General features: G+C 34.8%; 1 protein-coding gene across 3 annotated transcripts in view; it reads right to left on the reverse strand.

The window, feature by feature from the left end:
• Window positions 1-4,942: 4,942 nt before the first annotated feature.
• The window catches only part of LOC149958928 (solute carrier family 26 member 10-like), a 41,130-nt gene continuing 30,430 nt past the window's right edge, over window positions 4,943-15,642 (reverse strand). For all 3 annotated transcript variants that reach the window (XM_090166284.1, XM_090166285.1, XM_090166286.1), the window contains 8 exons: window positions 15,281-15,376; window positions 15,167-15,218; window positions 15,039-15,093; window positions 14,900-14,972; window positions 9,830-10,045; window positions 9,258-9,312; window positions 6,892-6,998; window positions 4,943-5,153 (listed from right to left, as the gene is read on the reverse strand). In XM_090166284.1, coding sequence (XP_090022410.1) covers window positions 5,103-5,153; window positions 6,892-6,998; window positions 9,258-9,312; window positions 9,830-10,045; window positions 14,900-14,972; window positions 15,039-15,093; window positions 15,167-15,218; window positions 15,281-15,376 — 705 coding nt within the window. In that variant the 3' untranslated portion in view covers window positions 4,943-5,102. The remainder of the gene's footprint in view (window positions 5,154-6,891; window positions 6,999-9,257; window positions 9,313-9,829; window positions 10,046-14,899; window positions 14,973-15,038; window positions 15,094-15,166; window positions 15,219-15,280; window positions 15,377-15,642) is intronic.

Consider the following 15,642-nt stretch of genomic DNA (forward strand, 5'->3'; position numbering starts at 1 on the left):
TAAACAAAAAACAGGTTTAAACAAAAGCAAAAAATAAATTAAAAGTAAAATAAAAAAAGTTTAAAAAAACCTGATTTAAACAAAAAAACAGGTTTAAACAAAAGCGAAAAATAGATTAAAAGTAAAATAAAAAATTGTTTAAAAAAACCTGATTTAAACCAAAAATAATAGGTTTAAACAAAAGCGAAAAATAAAGCAGTGTTTATAAAAACCAAATTTAAAGCAAAAAACCCAGGTTTAAACAAAAATGTAAACAATTTCCATGGATAGGTTAAAATCTTTTAATATTTATAGGCTTAAACAAAAGTGAAAAATAGATTAAAAGTAAAATATTTTTTTAAAAAAAAAACCTGATTTAAACCAAAAATGCGTTCAAGTCTCAAATTTGAAAATAACTAGCTATTAAAGTCGTAAATTCAAAAGTCAATTGCTTTGTCAGTCGTTATCCACATAATGATTTATATGGCTTTGGCGAAAAACACTATTATTAAAGAACTTGCGTTGTGAGAAAAGGGAGTGTCATACTTAAATTTATGTTACTTATGGTGATAGTATAACTAATCGGTCCCTACCCACTCCTTTCAAATTATCTCTAAGTAAAGTTAGTTTCAGCTAGAAGCAACAACACAAGAAGAACGCAGTTAGCCTTTAAACACGCTAACGCGGTGTTGTGTACAAATTTCATTGGACGAACCTTTACGCTGACCATTTTACTGGCAGGGGAGAAGACAATTTCCAAATTTTCCCCTTTTAACGGCAACAGGCGCTGAAGCGTCTAACCAATGAAAAATGTACGCCAGACTTTTGACGGATTGCGTTCTCCTTGTGTGGGGTGCTGTGTTTGTTCCTCCTAGGTTGCAGAGGGTCCTTAGGAACTGGAAGTCCGACTGCATTTGTGTAGTATAATCTTGCTCTATTCCTGGCTTTGACTCTTCGGTGTTTAACCTACTGAATTTCCAACTTTCCTACTGAATTATGATTCAAAACCAATACACTCTTTTTAGAAACGTTTACTGGGCGCCGCCATTATCGTACAGAAAACCAACGAGCAAGCCTTCTACCGCAGAAATTTCATCCCCCCAAAACCGGTTTTTTCATCACCATCCCTGTAGACTGTAAGGTAATGGCGGTCGATTTTGAAGGCGCGTTGAAGAGTCTATAGCTGCAGTCCTTATGGATTTCCCTCAAAGACCTCATGGTCCTCAGCTTGGTTGAAGTATCGTTCTGACTTTGTTATTTTATTGGTGCCAAATTAATTGTTCATATCAGCTATACTAATTAAACGGTCACTCCACGCTGTCAACACCCAGTCACCAAAAAATGCGTTTATATTGAATTTTTGTGGGTTGCAATATCATGTTCACACAAGGGCTCTTGTATGAAATTTTAGGACTTAGCTTTAGCCTTTCCCGCGTCATTGACGTGACGGAATAACTCAATTTCATTGTTTGAATTTCAAATAGTTGAATGTATTAAATAAATTGCGAGTCAAAATCTGCCGATTAGTTGGACAAATTATATGTCCAAACTAATAGGCCTTGAAAAGTGTTAGTGAGAAAACTTTGCGCTGCTGACCTTAGCAACCACACTCAGCGTGTGTGTCTTGATGGGTGATGGTCTGTCTCCCGGTGTTTGGTGGGGCTCTTCGTCTCCACGCGGATGAGCTAAAACTTTGCTTTGGTCCCATTCGACCGAATGCATTTTTTGGGGTGTCCCATTCGACCGAAAGTAGCCCAAATGTGCAATTTTTAATTAAATATCTTTTTGTTCCCATTTGACCGAAATTAAATTCCATTTTACTACCGTCTACGGAGAACCTAAACCGAACCTAAACCGACCTAACCAAAATTGAATGGGACTTTTGAATTTTCTAACCTTTGGGCTCGAAAATATTCGGTCGAATGGGAAGGCTAGTTTTCGATTGAATGGGACCTTTACACTTTTCAGCCTATTGGACTGAAAAAGTGAAATTATTCGGTCGAATGGGAACTTGTTTGAAAGGGAAGATACCAAAAATGTTCGTGTCATTGAATCCTATAAGTATGTTTTAGCCCTTCAAGAGTATGTTAGAGCAATTGAGGAATGCTCATTTGAGAGTTGTACCAAATTTGATAATTCTAAGTCTTATTGTTGATGCAAATATGACACTATAATGGTTGCATTCTTCTTCATTTTTCTTCTTCATTTTTCGAGTGTTCATTCTGATTTCATAACCCGTCTATATAACTGTTTCACTCACCCTCTACTAGAATATTCTAGCTCGGTTTGAAACCCATATTTTTAAATGGTCACGGTTCGGTTAGACTGTGTTCAAAAGTTATCTTCCATTTGAGAAATCTCCCCCAATTAACCCCATTAGTTGAAATCAAGATTTAAATCCAGGCATATTATATTTCTAATATTCAAAGCTTAAAAAACTATTTTAAAGGTTAAAATTTTAACAAACCTGAGCTGTTGACGCCAAAACTCTTACTCTAGGCCTAAGGCATTTTTTTTGCGTTTTCGATTTACCATCAAGCAAATATGTTGGCTAGGTTTACCAGGACTTATGCCAAAGAGTATTTTATAAAGGTGTTGGCGAAAGATTTCAGATGTTTTTGTGTTAATTTAATTTAAAATTAAGCGGGAACAATTAGCATTAGTGGGTGTTTGGCGTTACGAAGTTCAGTCAATTTAAAAAAACTATTATTTTAAATAAAAATTTGATTCAATTTGAGGTCTAAACAGTTGATAATGTAGTGGTTATAAGATTGTTTAGGTACTGGTTTTCTATCATTTGAGAAACCATATTTACCTGGCCCTATGAAGTTAAAATTTTCATTATCTTAAGTCGATTAGTTGGGGGCATGCGCTATTCAATTTCGTAACTTTTTAAGACTATTATCCAAGACTTTAACTTATTTTGTGCCGAATTTCTCTATATATAAGCTATTAAATAAGATATTTCTTTGCCAAATTTATCAATACAATATTAATATATGTTTTTTTAAAGTGAAAAGTGTTCGGAGTTAGAAATGTAAGGAGTTACCCGTACTAGCCATACAAGGTAGGGTGGCGGAGTGGTTAGCGCTTTCGCCTCGCAGCAAGTGGACGCGTGTTCGATTCCAGCTTGTGGCACTAACTTCGAAACCATTCCTTCTGCGTAGGGTTTGCAAATTCTCTACCTACACTGCTAAAAAAAGGGTGTTTTAATGGTATATTAAGGGTGTAATATCTGTAAAAAAGCACTCTTTAATTTAAATGCCCTAAAGGGATTTTTATTGTCCCAAATTAAAAACTTGAAAAGGTGTATAAAGGGTGTTATATTACCCCGTAAATTGAGTGATTTAACACCTGGTAAGGGTGTAGCTCCCTTAAGGCAGTAGTTTAGTACCCTAAAAGGAGTATTTTAACACTTTAAAGGGAGTATTATAGAATCCTTAAGGGAGTATTGTAGAACCCTGAAGGGGGTAGTGTAAAACCCTGCAGGGAATCATTTGGTAACCTGAAAGGAGTGGTCTTGTACCCTAGAGGGAGTAGATAATAACCCTGAAGGGAATAGTTTTATACCACAAACTGTTAACAAAGGAACCAAAACGGAGGACATAAGCACCCCAAACAGTGTAAATAAACACCCTAGCAGGAAAACTGCTTTTTAAGGTGTAGAATAACCTCCTTTATAAACCTGTTAAGGTGTTAAATATGGGACAAGATAAAACCCTTAAAGGTTTGAAAATACACCCTTTTTTTAAGAGTGTACGTGTTAAAAAGGGGTTTTCCCCCGATTTCTTAGAGAATGGAGCTGTTGGCTCGCGTGGCATGAAGGGCTTGCCACCACCCGCCTACGCATTGCAACCCGGCCACCTGTTTAAAAGGCATAATAAGTCGCTAGATGACTTGGGCTTAAAGGGGCCCCAAAGTTCGGTGGCAAAATGTGTTTAAAGTCAGTAAAGTGCGAAATTTACGGTTGACTCTGCCCGCCTCTGCCAAGGGCGAGTGAGGGGTTGAGGGGGATGAAAATCATGCTCAATTTTCTTTTTATTTGCGACCGAACTTTGGAGCCCCTTTAAGGTGGTGCTTATTACCCTTTATAGCTTAGATACCAGGCTGACTTACTAACTAGTTTGGCTTGGCTGTAGCGAAAGTTATTTTATACGTTTTTGGCAATAATCACTTAAATATTAAAGGGTCAAGCTTTAAGCAGTTAGATAGCCCTATAGCCCGTTAAAAACTAAAATTTATGGCGAAAACCGCATAAAAAAATATTAAACGGTTAATTTTTAATAAAATAAATTCGGGAAATTGAAAAGCGCGCGTCCGCTGCTACACCTGGTGAGCAATCGGTGAGACAGAAAAACAACGTAAAAGCACGCGCTGCTGAAGATTTGTTTTTCACGCGCGGCGCGTTCCATTTATGCGAGACCTAAGCCTAAATTTCGCGATTTTAAAAGTTAGGATAGTTCCGAAATCGCTCACTAAGGTGCTGCTGGCTCTGGCGATACACCCTAAGATGGCGGCGAAAATTCAAACCCAAATACTTGGCGTTATTTTGCGTTTCAACTTTTTAGACCAAAAACCATTTTTCCAAGACAAAATAAGGTACGTGTAAGTATATTGAACGTCTTGTTGATCTTTTGATATGCAAATAAGGTGATATTTGGAAAAGCTTGGCCGTTCCCCTTTAAAGCTACTCAAAATGACTTCACGAATGTATTTTAGAATTTCCTTCCTCTCCAAAAATAATAACGTGGTTATTTTTGTCATGGTTGAATATTTCGGAAAACTCGTGACTAGATTTATTTTAATCATTGCAATTAATGATTGTGTATACTAATATCTATTACCAGGTTCTTGCGAGATCCATTGTAAATTGTAAAATATTCATTCATTATAAATTAGAAGCAACGAGATTTTTCTTTGTTTAAAATTACAATTATTTTATTGAAATATTTTATGGGCAGTTAATTGCTCATTTTCGGTAATTTTACAAAGATCGTTCATTGAGCAAATGTTCAACTTTGTTCTAAAATTCGGCGCATGACGGCCCTGAGCCCGCCAATAAATACTTTTTAAAACTTAACTAAATAGTTATAGAAAACATCTTGATCTGTGATTGTCTTCGTTCACAATTTGCAGACGACGAACTGCTCCAAATCCACTGACGTTGCCATTTCCTAAAATTATTTATAGATTATTATTTATTATAATTATTTATTGTAGATTATTATTTATTATAGATTATTATTTATTATAGATTATTATGTATTATAATAATTATGTATTATAATTATTTGTTATATTTATTTATAATAATTATTTGTTATATTTATTTATAATAACTATTTATTATAACTATTTATTATAATTATTTATTATAGATTATTACTTATTATAGTTTATTTATTATAGATTATTATTTGTTTGAATTATTAATTATACATTATTATTTGTTTGAATTATTAATTATACATTATTATTTGTTTGAATTATTAATTATACATTATTATTTGTTTGAATTATTAATTATACATTATTATTTGTTTGAATTATTAATTATACATTATTATTTGTTTGAATTATTAATTATACATTATTATTTGTAGTGTTCGGAATTGTTTACTCATTATCCACAAATTGTCCGATTTATTTAAAAAACTTTGGTAAGAAGAATATCATTTTAACTTATTTAATTGTTTTTTTACGCAACCAAGCATTTATTTGAATAAAAGTGGCATTTATTTAAATAATTGTTTGTTTTATTTAAATAATAAGCTTATTCACTTTCGAATATTTAAACATTTTACAATTTTTATTCAACTATTGGTTATTTAAATAAATATTATTTAAATATAGCCGAGCTTATTTTATTAATGGATAAAAATTAATCGACTGCCGAGCTCTAATTATTTGTTTGAATTATTAATTATACATTATTATTTGTTTGAATTATTAATTATACATTAGTATTTGTTTGAATTATTAATTATACATTATTATTTGTTTGAATTATTAATTATACATTATTATTTGTTTGAATTATTAATTATACATTATTATTTGTTTGAATTATTAACTATACATTATTATTTGTTTGAATTATTATTTATACATTATTATTTGTTTGAATTATTAATTATACATTATTATTTGTTTGAATTATTAATTATACATTATTATTTGTTTGAATTATTTATTATACATTATTATTTGTTTGAATTATTAATTATACATTATTATTTGTTTGAATTATTAATTATACATTATTATTTGTTGGAATTATTAATTATTATTTGTTGGAATTATTAATTATACATTATTATTTATAGATTGCACTGAAAAGAGATTGACAGAATTAAACATTTAAAAGCTAACTAGTTGCTACACAAAGTATGTCCAACTAATTGGGAATGAAATGAGTAGTGTTAACAACAAATGTTTGTACAAGTTTGTTGTGGATCAACAAGTTCCTACCATCGTCCCCCAAGTTCCTACCATCATCCCCCAAGTTGCTACCATCATACCCCAAGTTGCTACCATCATCCCCCAAGTTCCTACTTTCATCCCCCAAGTTCCTACTTTCACCCCCAAGTTCCTACCATCATCCTAAAAGTTCCTACCATCATCCTAAAAGTTCCTACCATCATCCCTCCAGTTCCTACCATCATCCCTCCAGTTCCTACTATCATGCTCCAAGTTCCTAACATCATCCCTCAAGCTCCTACCATCATCCCCCAAGTTCCTATCATCCCCCAGGTTCCTACCATTATTCCTCCAGCTCCTACTATCATCCCTCCAGTTTCTACTATAACCCAACAGGATTCTGCTAGAGCTTTTTCTCCCTTTTGAGTATGAAGGAGCCAGAAGGTTTGAAAAGATTTTGAAGAAAAAAGTTTTAAAAGAACGTTTCTTTACTTGAGCCAACTTCGCCCCTTTGACGGCATCTTGAATGGACGGGAACACCTTTCCGTACCCTATTTGCTCCAAGACTCCAGATCGGTCTAACGTCTTTAGAGTTACATCTGAAAATTTAGAATTTCATTATGTTCTGCTTAGTAATTTAAATAGAAGTACATGATACATTTATCGAACGAAGAAATAATGCATCTGGGTTAAAAATAAGTAACATAATAACCGTAAGTATATGACATCTCCTAATGAACCATTTTTCGACACTGACACACTCGCCTAACTCCAATTTGTACTCGCAATCGAACTGACTGTCGCACGTTTCAGAAACGCATTATCAACCATTTTTGACTTTTTGAGTTTGAATGCTCTTCAAACTAATTTTAGGATGCTGATTTTAAATTTGAAGTCCGTTTCCTTCTATCTGGTCTAGTTTCGAAAATACTCCGCAGAAACGCATTAACGACCGGTCGGAAATTTGCAGAAACGCATTATGTCGTTGTTAACCAATAATTAGAGTCTTCATTTCGTATAATTTCGTCTGCTCTAATTTCTTCAGCCGCATTCTAAGGGTAACAGTTACAATGGCCGTTACTCACGAGGAGTGTACCCGAGGTGTAAATCACCGATGAAACTCGCGGGGTATGTAGACCTTGGGGTAACATGAATTTTCACCAAGGGAAAAGTTACGCTGGGCTTCCGTTTTGCTATGGCAACCGAAAAGGTTTTTGACAACTTAAAATTAAAAAATCTACATTTAAAAAAGCATGGGATTTTCTCGGTTTCACAGGGGGACTACTTAATGAATTTCACCCAAAATTGTTCAAATTTTGCATTTTAGTTAAAATTTTAATTTTAATTTTTTTTTGAGGTTTTCAAAAATTTTCATCAAGTAGCCCCCCTGTGAAACCGAGAAAATCCCATGTTTTTTAAATGTAGATTTTTTAATTTTAAGTTGTCAAAAACCTTTTCGGTTGCCATAGCAAAACGGAAGCCCAGCGTAACTTTTCCCTGGTGAAAATTCATGTTACCCCAAGGTCTACATACCCCGCGAGTTTCATCAAAATCGGTGATTTACACCTCGGGTACACTCCTCGTCAGTAGTATTATACCACATAATGCGTTTCTGCCCAGAGTTTTAGCCAAATATAAACGTACGAAACGCATTATGTCCAATTATTATGAGATTTACTTAATTTTGGCGATAGTCGTTGTCATATTTAGATTGAGGACTAAAAGAAACCCCTTTACAATTAGTTTTCAGTTACCTAAATAATACTGTAGTATTGGTTTTTTTCGTAAGAAGTAAAAAAATCGTTTTATCTCGAAATTCCATTTTTGGAGGTAATGCGTTTCTGAAACGAAGTGCAGCTGTGTCGTTTATAATAGGCTTCGATCTAAGGAAATATAGCGCCATCTGCCTTAATATCCGTGAACTAAATATAATAATTGAAGAAATAGCTGATAACGTTTGAATTTCAATGTTTTTCGGTCGAAACATTCAGCTGAGATTTTTAAACGAGCAGACAGCTTTCATATATAATAATAATAATAATAATCAGCTAGGCTAATACCCAAGGCACCACCTTAGGCCTAAGTCATCATGCGACTTTTGAAGCCCTTAATTCAGGTGGCCGGGTTACAATGCGTAGGAGGGTGGTGGCAAGCCCTGCATGCCACGAGATCGAGCCAACAGCTCCCTACACTAACTATTACCGTTAACCTAGACATGTTTTTATGGAAGGGGAAACCGAAGAACTCGGGGGAAAACCCCTTAAACCAGTGGGGAGAGAACTTGCAAACTCAATTTAAAACTCGGTCGGTAGGCGGCGGTACTTGTGACCAAAATTTAAACTACGCACGAAGCTTATTGCTTCAACACATTTTGTTGCTGCAATACAAATTTTCATTTTCACATTATGCACTTAATTGGAAGAACCAGTTTAAGTACAGAATAAACAAAGAAGTAGACCCATCCTAGCAGACACTTGCGATTTATGTTACTTTTGGTATTTGGCAATAGCATATTTCACCTTGGGCATATTTAGACTCTAAAGGTGTCTAGGCTGTACTGAGCTAAACAATGATCACGTACTACCTCTGAAAATTAGTTCGGTGATAAAGTCTGTTTGTCATACTTATTTCTATTGTGTTACTTATAATAATATATAATGCTTGAGGCAGGGTTCAATGGCCGTGAAAGCTTTAAAATATAATAGTTACACTGTGTAGTAATACTAACTATATTTTGTCGATGTAATAACTTTTCCCTATATAATTAATTTCACCTCTAACATTATCGTTATTGGTAGATGGAAACGTATCTCTAAGATGTATTTGATGTGCTTCTGATGACGCGTCGATCTACCTACCTGGAGCGGCTGCTAGTAAAACTTCAATTTTTTCCGCCCTGCAATTTTTAATCACCTGTAAAAAAATAATAATTTTATTAAAATATTTTTTTCTATAGAATGAAGAAAACCTTAGACATTTTATAGACTTTTAGAAATTTAGGTAAATTTCTATGGCAATTGTAATCTCTATACAAATTTGAGTTCTGTCTATAGAAATATTAATTTAGTTCACTTTATAGATTGTTAAGGATCGTTCGATAAATGTTTGTTAAGGATAATTCGATAAATGTTTGTTAAGGATAATTCGATAAATGTTTGTTAAGGATAATTCGATAAATGTTTGTTTAGGATAATTCAATAAATGTTTATTAAGGATAATTCGATAAATGTTTGTTAAGGATAATTCGATAAATGTTTGTTAAGGATAATTCGATAAATTTTTGGTAAGGATAATTCGATAACTATTTGTTAAGGATAGTTCGATAAATGTTTGTTAAGGATAGTTCGATAAATGTTTGGTAAGGTAGTTGGAGAAAAGGTTTTACTCTCGACGACATGTCGGCACAATCGCAAATTAGAAAAATGCTTACTTCATTCAGAATTTCAGCCCCACTAATATCCACAAAACACATGGAAGAGCAGTCGATGACCAGGTGTAACATGGTCGAGTTTTCGTTGCCCACGTAGAACCTTTTGTACTGCGAAGTGACCATGTCAATGTCTCGTTCGAAATGGCCGGTTGTGGCGAAAAACAGCGGACAGGCGAATCTGAAGATTATTATTTCTCCCAAGTCCGAAGACAGAATCTACAGTGCGAACGAAACACTCTTTAACTTTTTTTTTAAGAAATAATTATACATTCTCAAGAATTTACTTATTTTTACTACCTTTATGCTAAAGTATTTTCAGAAGTATATATTTTATCTGATACGAGAGAGCTATATATCTATCTGTCTTGCTAAAAACCGTTTTTCCACGGACGCTCGTAGCTTGAAAATGAATATCTTGAGATATTTCTATGAGCGTGAAATTATTTAAGCGCCACATGCTTGCGTGTCACTTTTCGTTTCGGCTTTCGAGAATTTAACAATATATTTTTATTTTCATTTTTAATAATCATTGCGTCTAAAAACCATCTACGGGACCATAAGCCTATCATAAGGTCCCCATAAGCAAAGGTCTAAGCCAACTTTTGACGATCACATACCAGTTATTAAGATATAGGTATTCAAAATCTGCACCTCCTACTGGTAACGTCCTCAATTATTCATTTCTGATATAAATTTCGCGAAATGCATTATGAATTCGCGCAAGCCGTGCGCGAACGTTTTTAAACTTAGATCGACGCGGGATAAATCTCCGCCGCGAGCCCTTTGCACCGTAGCCAAGGCTTATTCACAATTTTATCGCTTTAAAACTTAAAATTAACACTGATCTTTGCAAAATTATTCATCGTAACCTAAAACTGGCTATTAGAAATAAAAATTGCGTTCCTGAAGGTATTTATTTTTCAAATTTGAGATTTAAACGCATTTTGGGATGCATTTATCAACCCGAGCGTGGCTGTTCTGCCAAGTAAGATCATATTTGAGATGTAGAAATTTAGAAAAAGAAGATGTCGCTACTGCCCTCTCGTTGTAACTTAATTTTCTTCTCCCCAGGACAACGCCGTTACCATGGGCCCCTATGGTAGACCTTTACTTATGGGGATCTTATGATAGGCTTATGACGGGACCCAAGGTGACATCTGGAATTGAGGTATTGCACTTAGAGATACGAATCGGTAATTTACCCTGGTAATTTACGCGGTAAATTACCCTGGTAACAGTAATTTTCAATTTTCTCAGGTAAATTACGAAAATGGTAATTACCCTGGTATTCGTGTTTCACTTTCTCAATTTTCTTTGATCTTTCGGGCTAAAATGTACGTAAAATACGTCGCACAAGATTACAAAACTCAAAACCTAACGTTATTCGCGTTTTAGTGTATTTTTCCATCGTTTAATAATGTAATTTCACTCCAGCAAACACTAGATCATAGGCGTAAGCCGCGTAACGCACTAACTCGAAGAGCTAGGCACCGCTGCGCCACCTAGATTCGTTTTGGTTGCGAATTTCCAAGGAGTCGAAGGCCGTGTTAGAATAGTTTGATACGTTTAATAGGAAGAATACTTATGTCTAGCCCTGTTTATACCGGTTCAATTAACTATCGATGAATCTGACGATGATGAAAACGATAGTGAGTACCTCGAGGAATATGATGATACTGATAATGCATCTCAAAATGAAGATAATTGAATATTTTTGGGCATTTATAACCTATTGTGGTAATTAAAAAATGTATAATACCAAACTAAATCGTTTCTTCTTTGTATTCCTTGTTTTAATCGTAAAAAAAAACCTTTTTTTAAAAAAAAAGAAAATTACGGTAATTTACCGCAACACGGTAAATTACGCGGTAAATTACTGATTTCCTAATTTACGGTAATTTAAGAACTCTAATTGCACTACGAATTCCAAAAGGTTCCCGACGCGCTGGGCAAAGACCGTCATAGCTTGATTTTCCAATACCATTTCATCGGGGGAAAATGCTTTATCAATAAGTAAATACAGGAATTCATACATCGAACTTGAATGGTTATCTCGGCCGATTTCCCTCTCTATCTAGGGGACCGGTTTTTTCATCATTTTGACGTCAGAGCATACGTGTTTTCTCTTACGATTTCATGGGCTTAAAAATCTCCTACCAAAAATGTCCCGGACCCCCTGTTACCTAGTATAGTCGTCTGCTAGATAATCTAGACAAACCTAACCCTAAATTTCGGGGAATCGAACAACAAAAAAACGATAGTTGTAAAAACGGGAGGTTGCGCGGGGTAAAAACTCCTAAAGAGGTGAGACGCGTGCGAGGGGGCGATTTTTTTCTCAAACATTTCACCGAAAACGGTCCCCGAGATCTTACCATAGGCATTTGCGGTATTCTGTACCTTTCCCTTTGGTTTCCATGAAATCTAAGGTGCAAACCCCCAATGCTTCCCATCCTTTGAGTGCCACCCAATCAGATCGCCTGTAAAGCATTGGAAAATTTTGGTCGGAAATTTGTAAAAGTAGTGTTTCGCGATGCTAAACACCCTGGCGGGATTTTCTATAAGCTCTTTCGATCGTCCGCTTAATTTTCAGTTCTAAATGGCTCGGAAAAAAACCCCAGCATTAATGCCAGAAAATTCTAAAAACCAGGCAAGTCAATGTAATTTATACATAAAAGAGTTGCGTACGACTGGAGTTCAAACTGAACTCGTTGAAATTGAAAACAATGAAGATATTAAAAATAAAGCAAAGCGTTAGAAGACGTAGATAAGGTAGACCTAGGCTTAGTAACTGAATATCCAAAATCTGTGGATGAGAAAGAAACGAACACTGAAATATTCGGATTTATAATTCCTTTAAGTAAATGGGATGAAATAAATACGTTTACGTCTTCAGAATAATTCTTAATAATAACATCCATAACTCTCCGAGAATTTTCCATCATTATAACATAAAACTAAAACATTAAGTTTTGATTTTGGTACACACGTGCGCGCGGAGACTACGCACTTAGCTGCTAGCTATTTCGCGGAGAGCGACGTTTTTAAAACCAGTTTTCGCATGTACCTCGTGCAATGCCCTCAATTTGTAACGGTCCGCGAAAGGGGTCGGCAACGCCGAAAGGGGTTAAAGTAGTTTCTCAGATTACATGGCGCGAACTTTCTGTTTATGTCTATTTATTTTTGCCATAGGGAATACGGCCGGATAACCATTCCAAGTTCGAGCATGGATAGCGCATTTTAGAGGATCGGTAAAAATCCTGGTTTTTAGCCCCCGTAAACCAATCACACTAAGGGAGTCGGCCAAGGTTATTTGAAAAAAACAAGTATCGCATATAAACATGAAGTACATTTTTACGCCAAAAGGTATTTTTTCACGTTTTTATAGATTAAATATGATATACTAAATATCAGTTAATAGTTTTTATTGAATTAAAAAACTAAAATTAAAAATTGCTAAAATATAAAGCGCAAAAAATTACGTAACAATATCAACCGCAGTAGATTGCCATTTTGAAATTTTAAGATCACGTGGTACAAACGACCTTGCAAGACTCCCTCGGAGTGTCTCGAGCTGATTGATACGCGGAGAGAAATCAAATGCACTGTGGAAGGGTATCGAAAACCTGTCCTCTTCATTTACTGTCCATGGTTCGAGGTAAGAATTCCTGGATATCTCTATACTGTGTAATCATATGTTTATAATATACTAGCTCCCTATAAGTTAGAATCCGCCATAGATCTAACGTTAACAGCGATTTATCCCATAAAATATCCCGGTGTACGTGACTCTATGCGGTGATTTTTTGCCCTATCTTTTTGGCTTCTTCAACTTGCGTCGATAGCGGAAACGGCTAAACTCTATGGATACGAGACGAACAGAAGCGCGCGAAGTTAGCACGTAGAACGAAGCTAGCCTTAACTATTTTTGTTTTAATTTTACACGGGCAGCGATGGTTTGGTTGGTGTTAACATTTTGGAAGAATATATTTTATTCATTTAAATATGAACAGGTATTGTCGTTAAATATTCGTAGTTTGAAGTTAGGCTTCACGAGCTTCGATTCCGTCGTTGAAACGAAACCGGATTTCACAGGCCAGCTCCGATTTCGATTTTTTCGCCATCGACGTCTTGGGATAAATCGCTGTTAACGCACAGTCTATGTAAGATTCTAACTTATAGGGACCTGGTATATTATAAGCTTTTGGTGTCATTTTGACATTTTATATCTTTAAGCGAAGCAATCGACTCGGTTAATTTTGAGCCGAGATGCGGAGAACTGACAAGGCGTCTACCCGAGGTGGTTATCACCGATTTTGTTGAAACTCGGGGGTCAGGTACACCTTATGGTAGTATGAAAATTGGCAAAGCGAAAAGTTGCATTGGGCTTTAGTTTTCCCATGGCAACCGAAAATGTTTTGGACCTCTCCTTTTAAAAAAGCATGGGATTTTCTCGGTTACCCAAATGTTGTTAAAATTTCACCAACATTGATAACCAAAAATCCTTAATAAATTTTACCCAATATAGGTCAAATTCATCTCTTTGGGTAAGTTTTGAATTTTTTTTTAATTTTTTTAAGTAAGTAAGTACCTTGTGAAACCGAGAAAATCCCATGCTTCTTTAAATGGAGATTTTTTTTGGCAAAATAACGCCAAGTATTTGGGTTTGAATTTTCGCCGCCATCTTAAGGTGTGTCGCCAGCGCCAGCAGCACCTTAGTGAGCGATTTTCGAACTATCCTAACTTTTAAAATCGCGCAATTTAGGCTTAGGTCTCGTATAACTGGAACGGGCCGCGCGTGCAAAACAAATCTTTCGCGTCTTCAGCAGCGCGCGCTTTTATGTTGTTATTATGTCTCACCGATTTCTCACCAGGTGTCGCGGCGGACGCGCGCTTTTCAATTTCCCGAATTTTCATAATTTTATTAAAAAATTCACCACTTAATATTTTTACGCGGTTTTCGTCATAAATTTTAGTTTTTAACGGGCTATAGGGCTATCTAACTGGTTAAAGCTTGGCCGTTCCCCTTTTAGAATTCTTTACAATTCTAAAGAAATTATTTCTAGAAATTACCATTTTAAGTTTCTTGGATTGGGTGAGGTACACGCCTGATTTTTCATGTTCCTTCAGTAAACTTCCTCGTGAACTAGATAATTATTTAATTTTACAATTAGTTTATTTAATCACTAATTATTTTATGTTTAAATTTTACTTATGCATTCTCCATGTTATACTAAATAACGCCATGATAACTCCGGCGATAAGGCCTTAAAAAATCCAAAAATTTAATTAGCTTAATTAAATCTAATTAGGACAATGATAAGATTATAACTAGCTTACCGTACGATACGTCCAGTATTACAACTGCCAAAAAGGTTACAGCCCAAACTAACTAATAATTAATTAAATTAGTTATTTTTATTTTATCAAGAATCATTTTCGTTCTATACTTACTGAATCCGCCCTTGAGATTGGCCAAAGAACGAATATTTCTTTGATAGTTAACCAGTAATTTTTGACTGCTATGGCAATGGTAGCCGCCAATACACACTGAAATAGATATTACATCCTTCAAAACCTATTCTATGCAAATTCTATAGAATTATCTAAATAATTTCAACAAATAGACGTCTATAAATTTGGGTCAATTTCTATAGATATGGTAGAGGTGTTTCAATAGAAGACTTTAAGATGAAAAAAGCTTTAGACAATTTATAGATTTCTAAATATTTTGTTTAAATCTAAATCTATTGTGAACTTTGTAGAAAAGTAGCATTCCTATAGAAGTATTTCCGGAGCACTCTATAGGATGTAGA

This window comes from Leiobunum rupestre, chromosome 2, assembly GCF_980474605.1.
Source record: "Leiobunum rupestre chromosome 2, qqLeiRupe1.1.hap1, whole genome shotgun sequence".
NCBI classification, from domain to species: domain Eukaryota; kingdom Metazoa; phylum Arthropoda; class Arachnida; order Opiliones; family Sclerosomatidae; genus Leiobunum; species Leiobunum rupestre.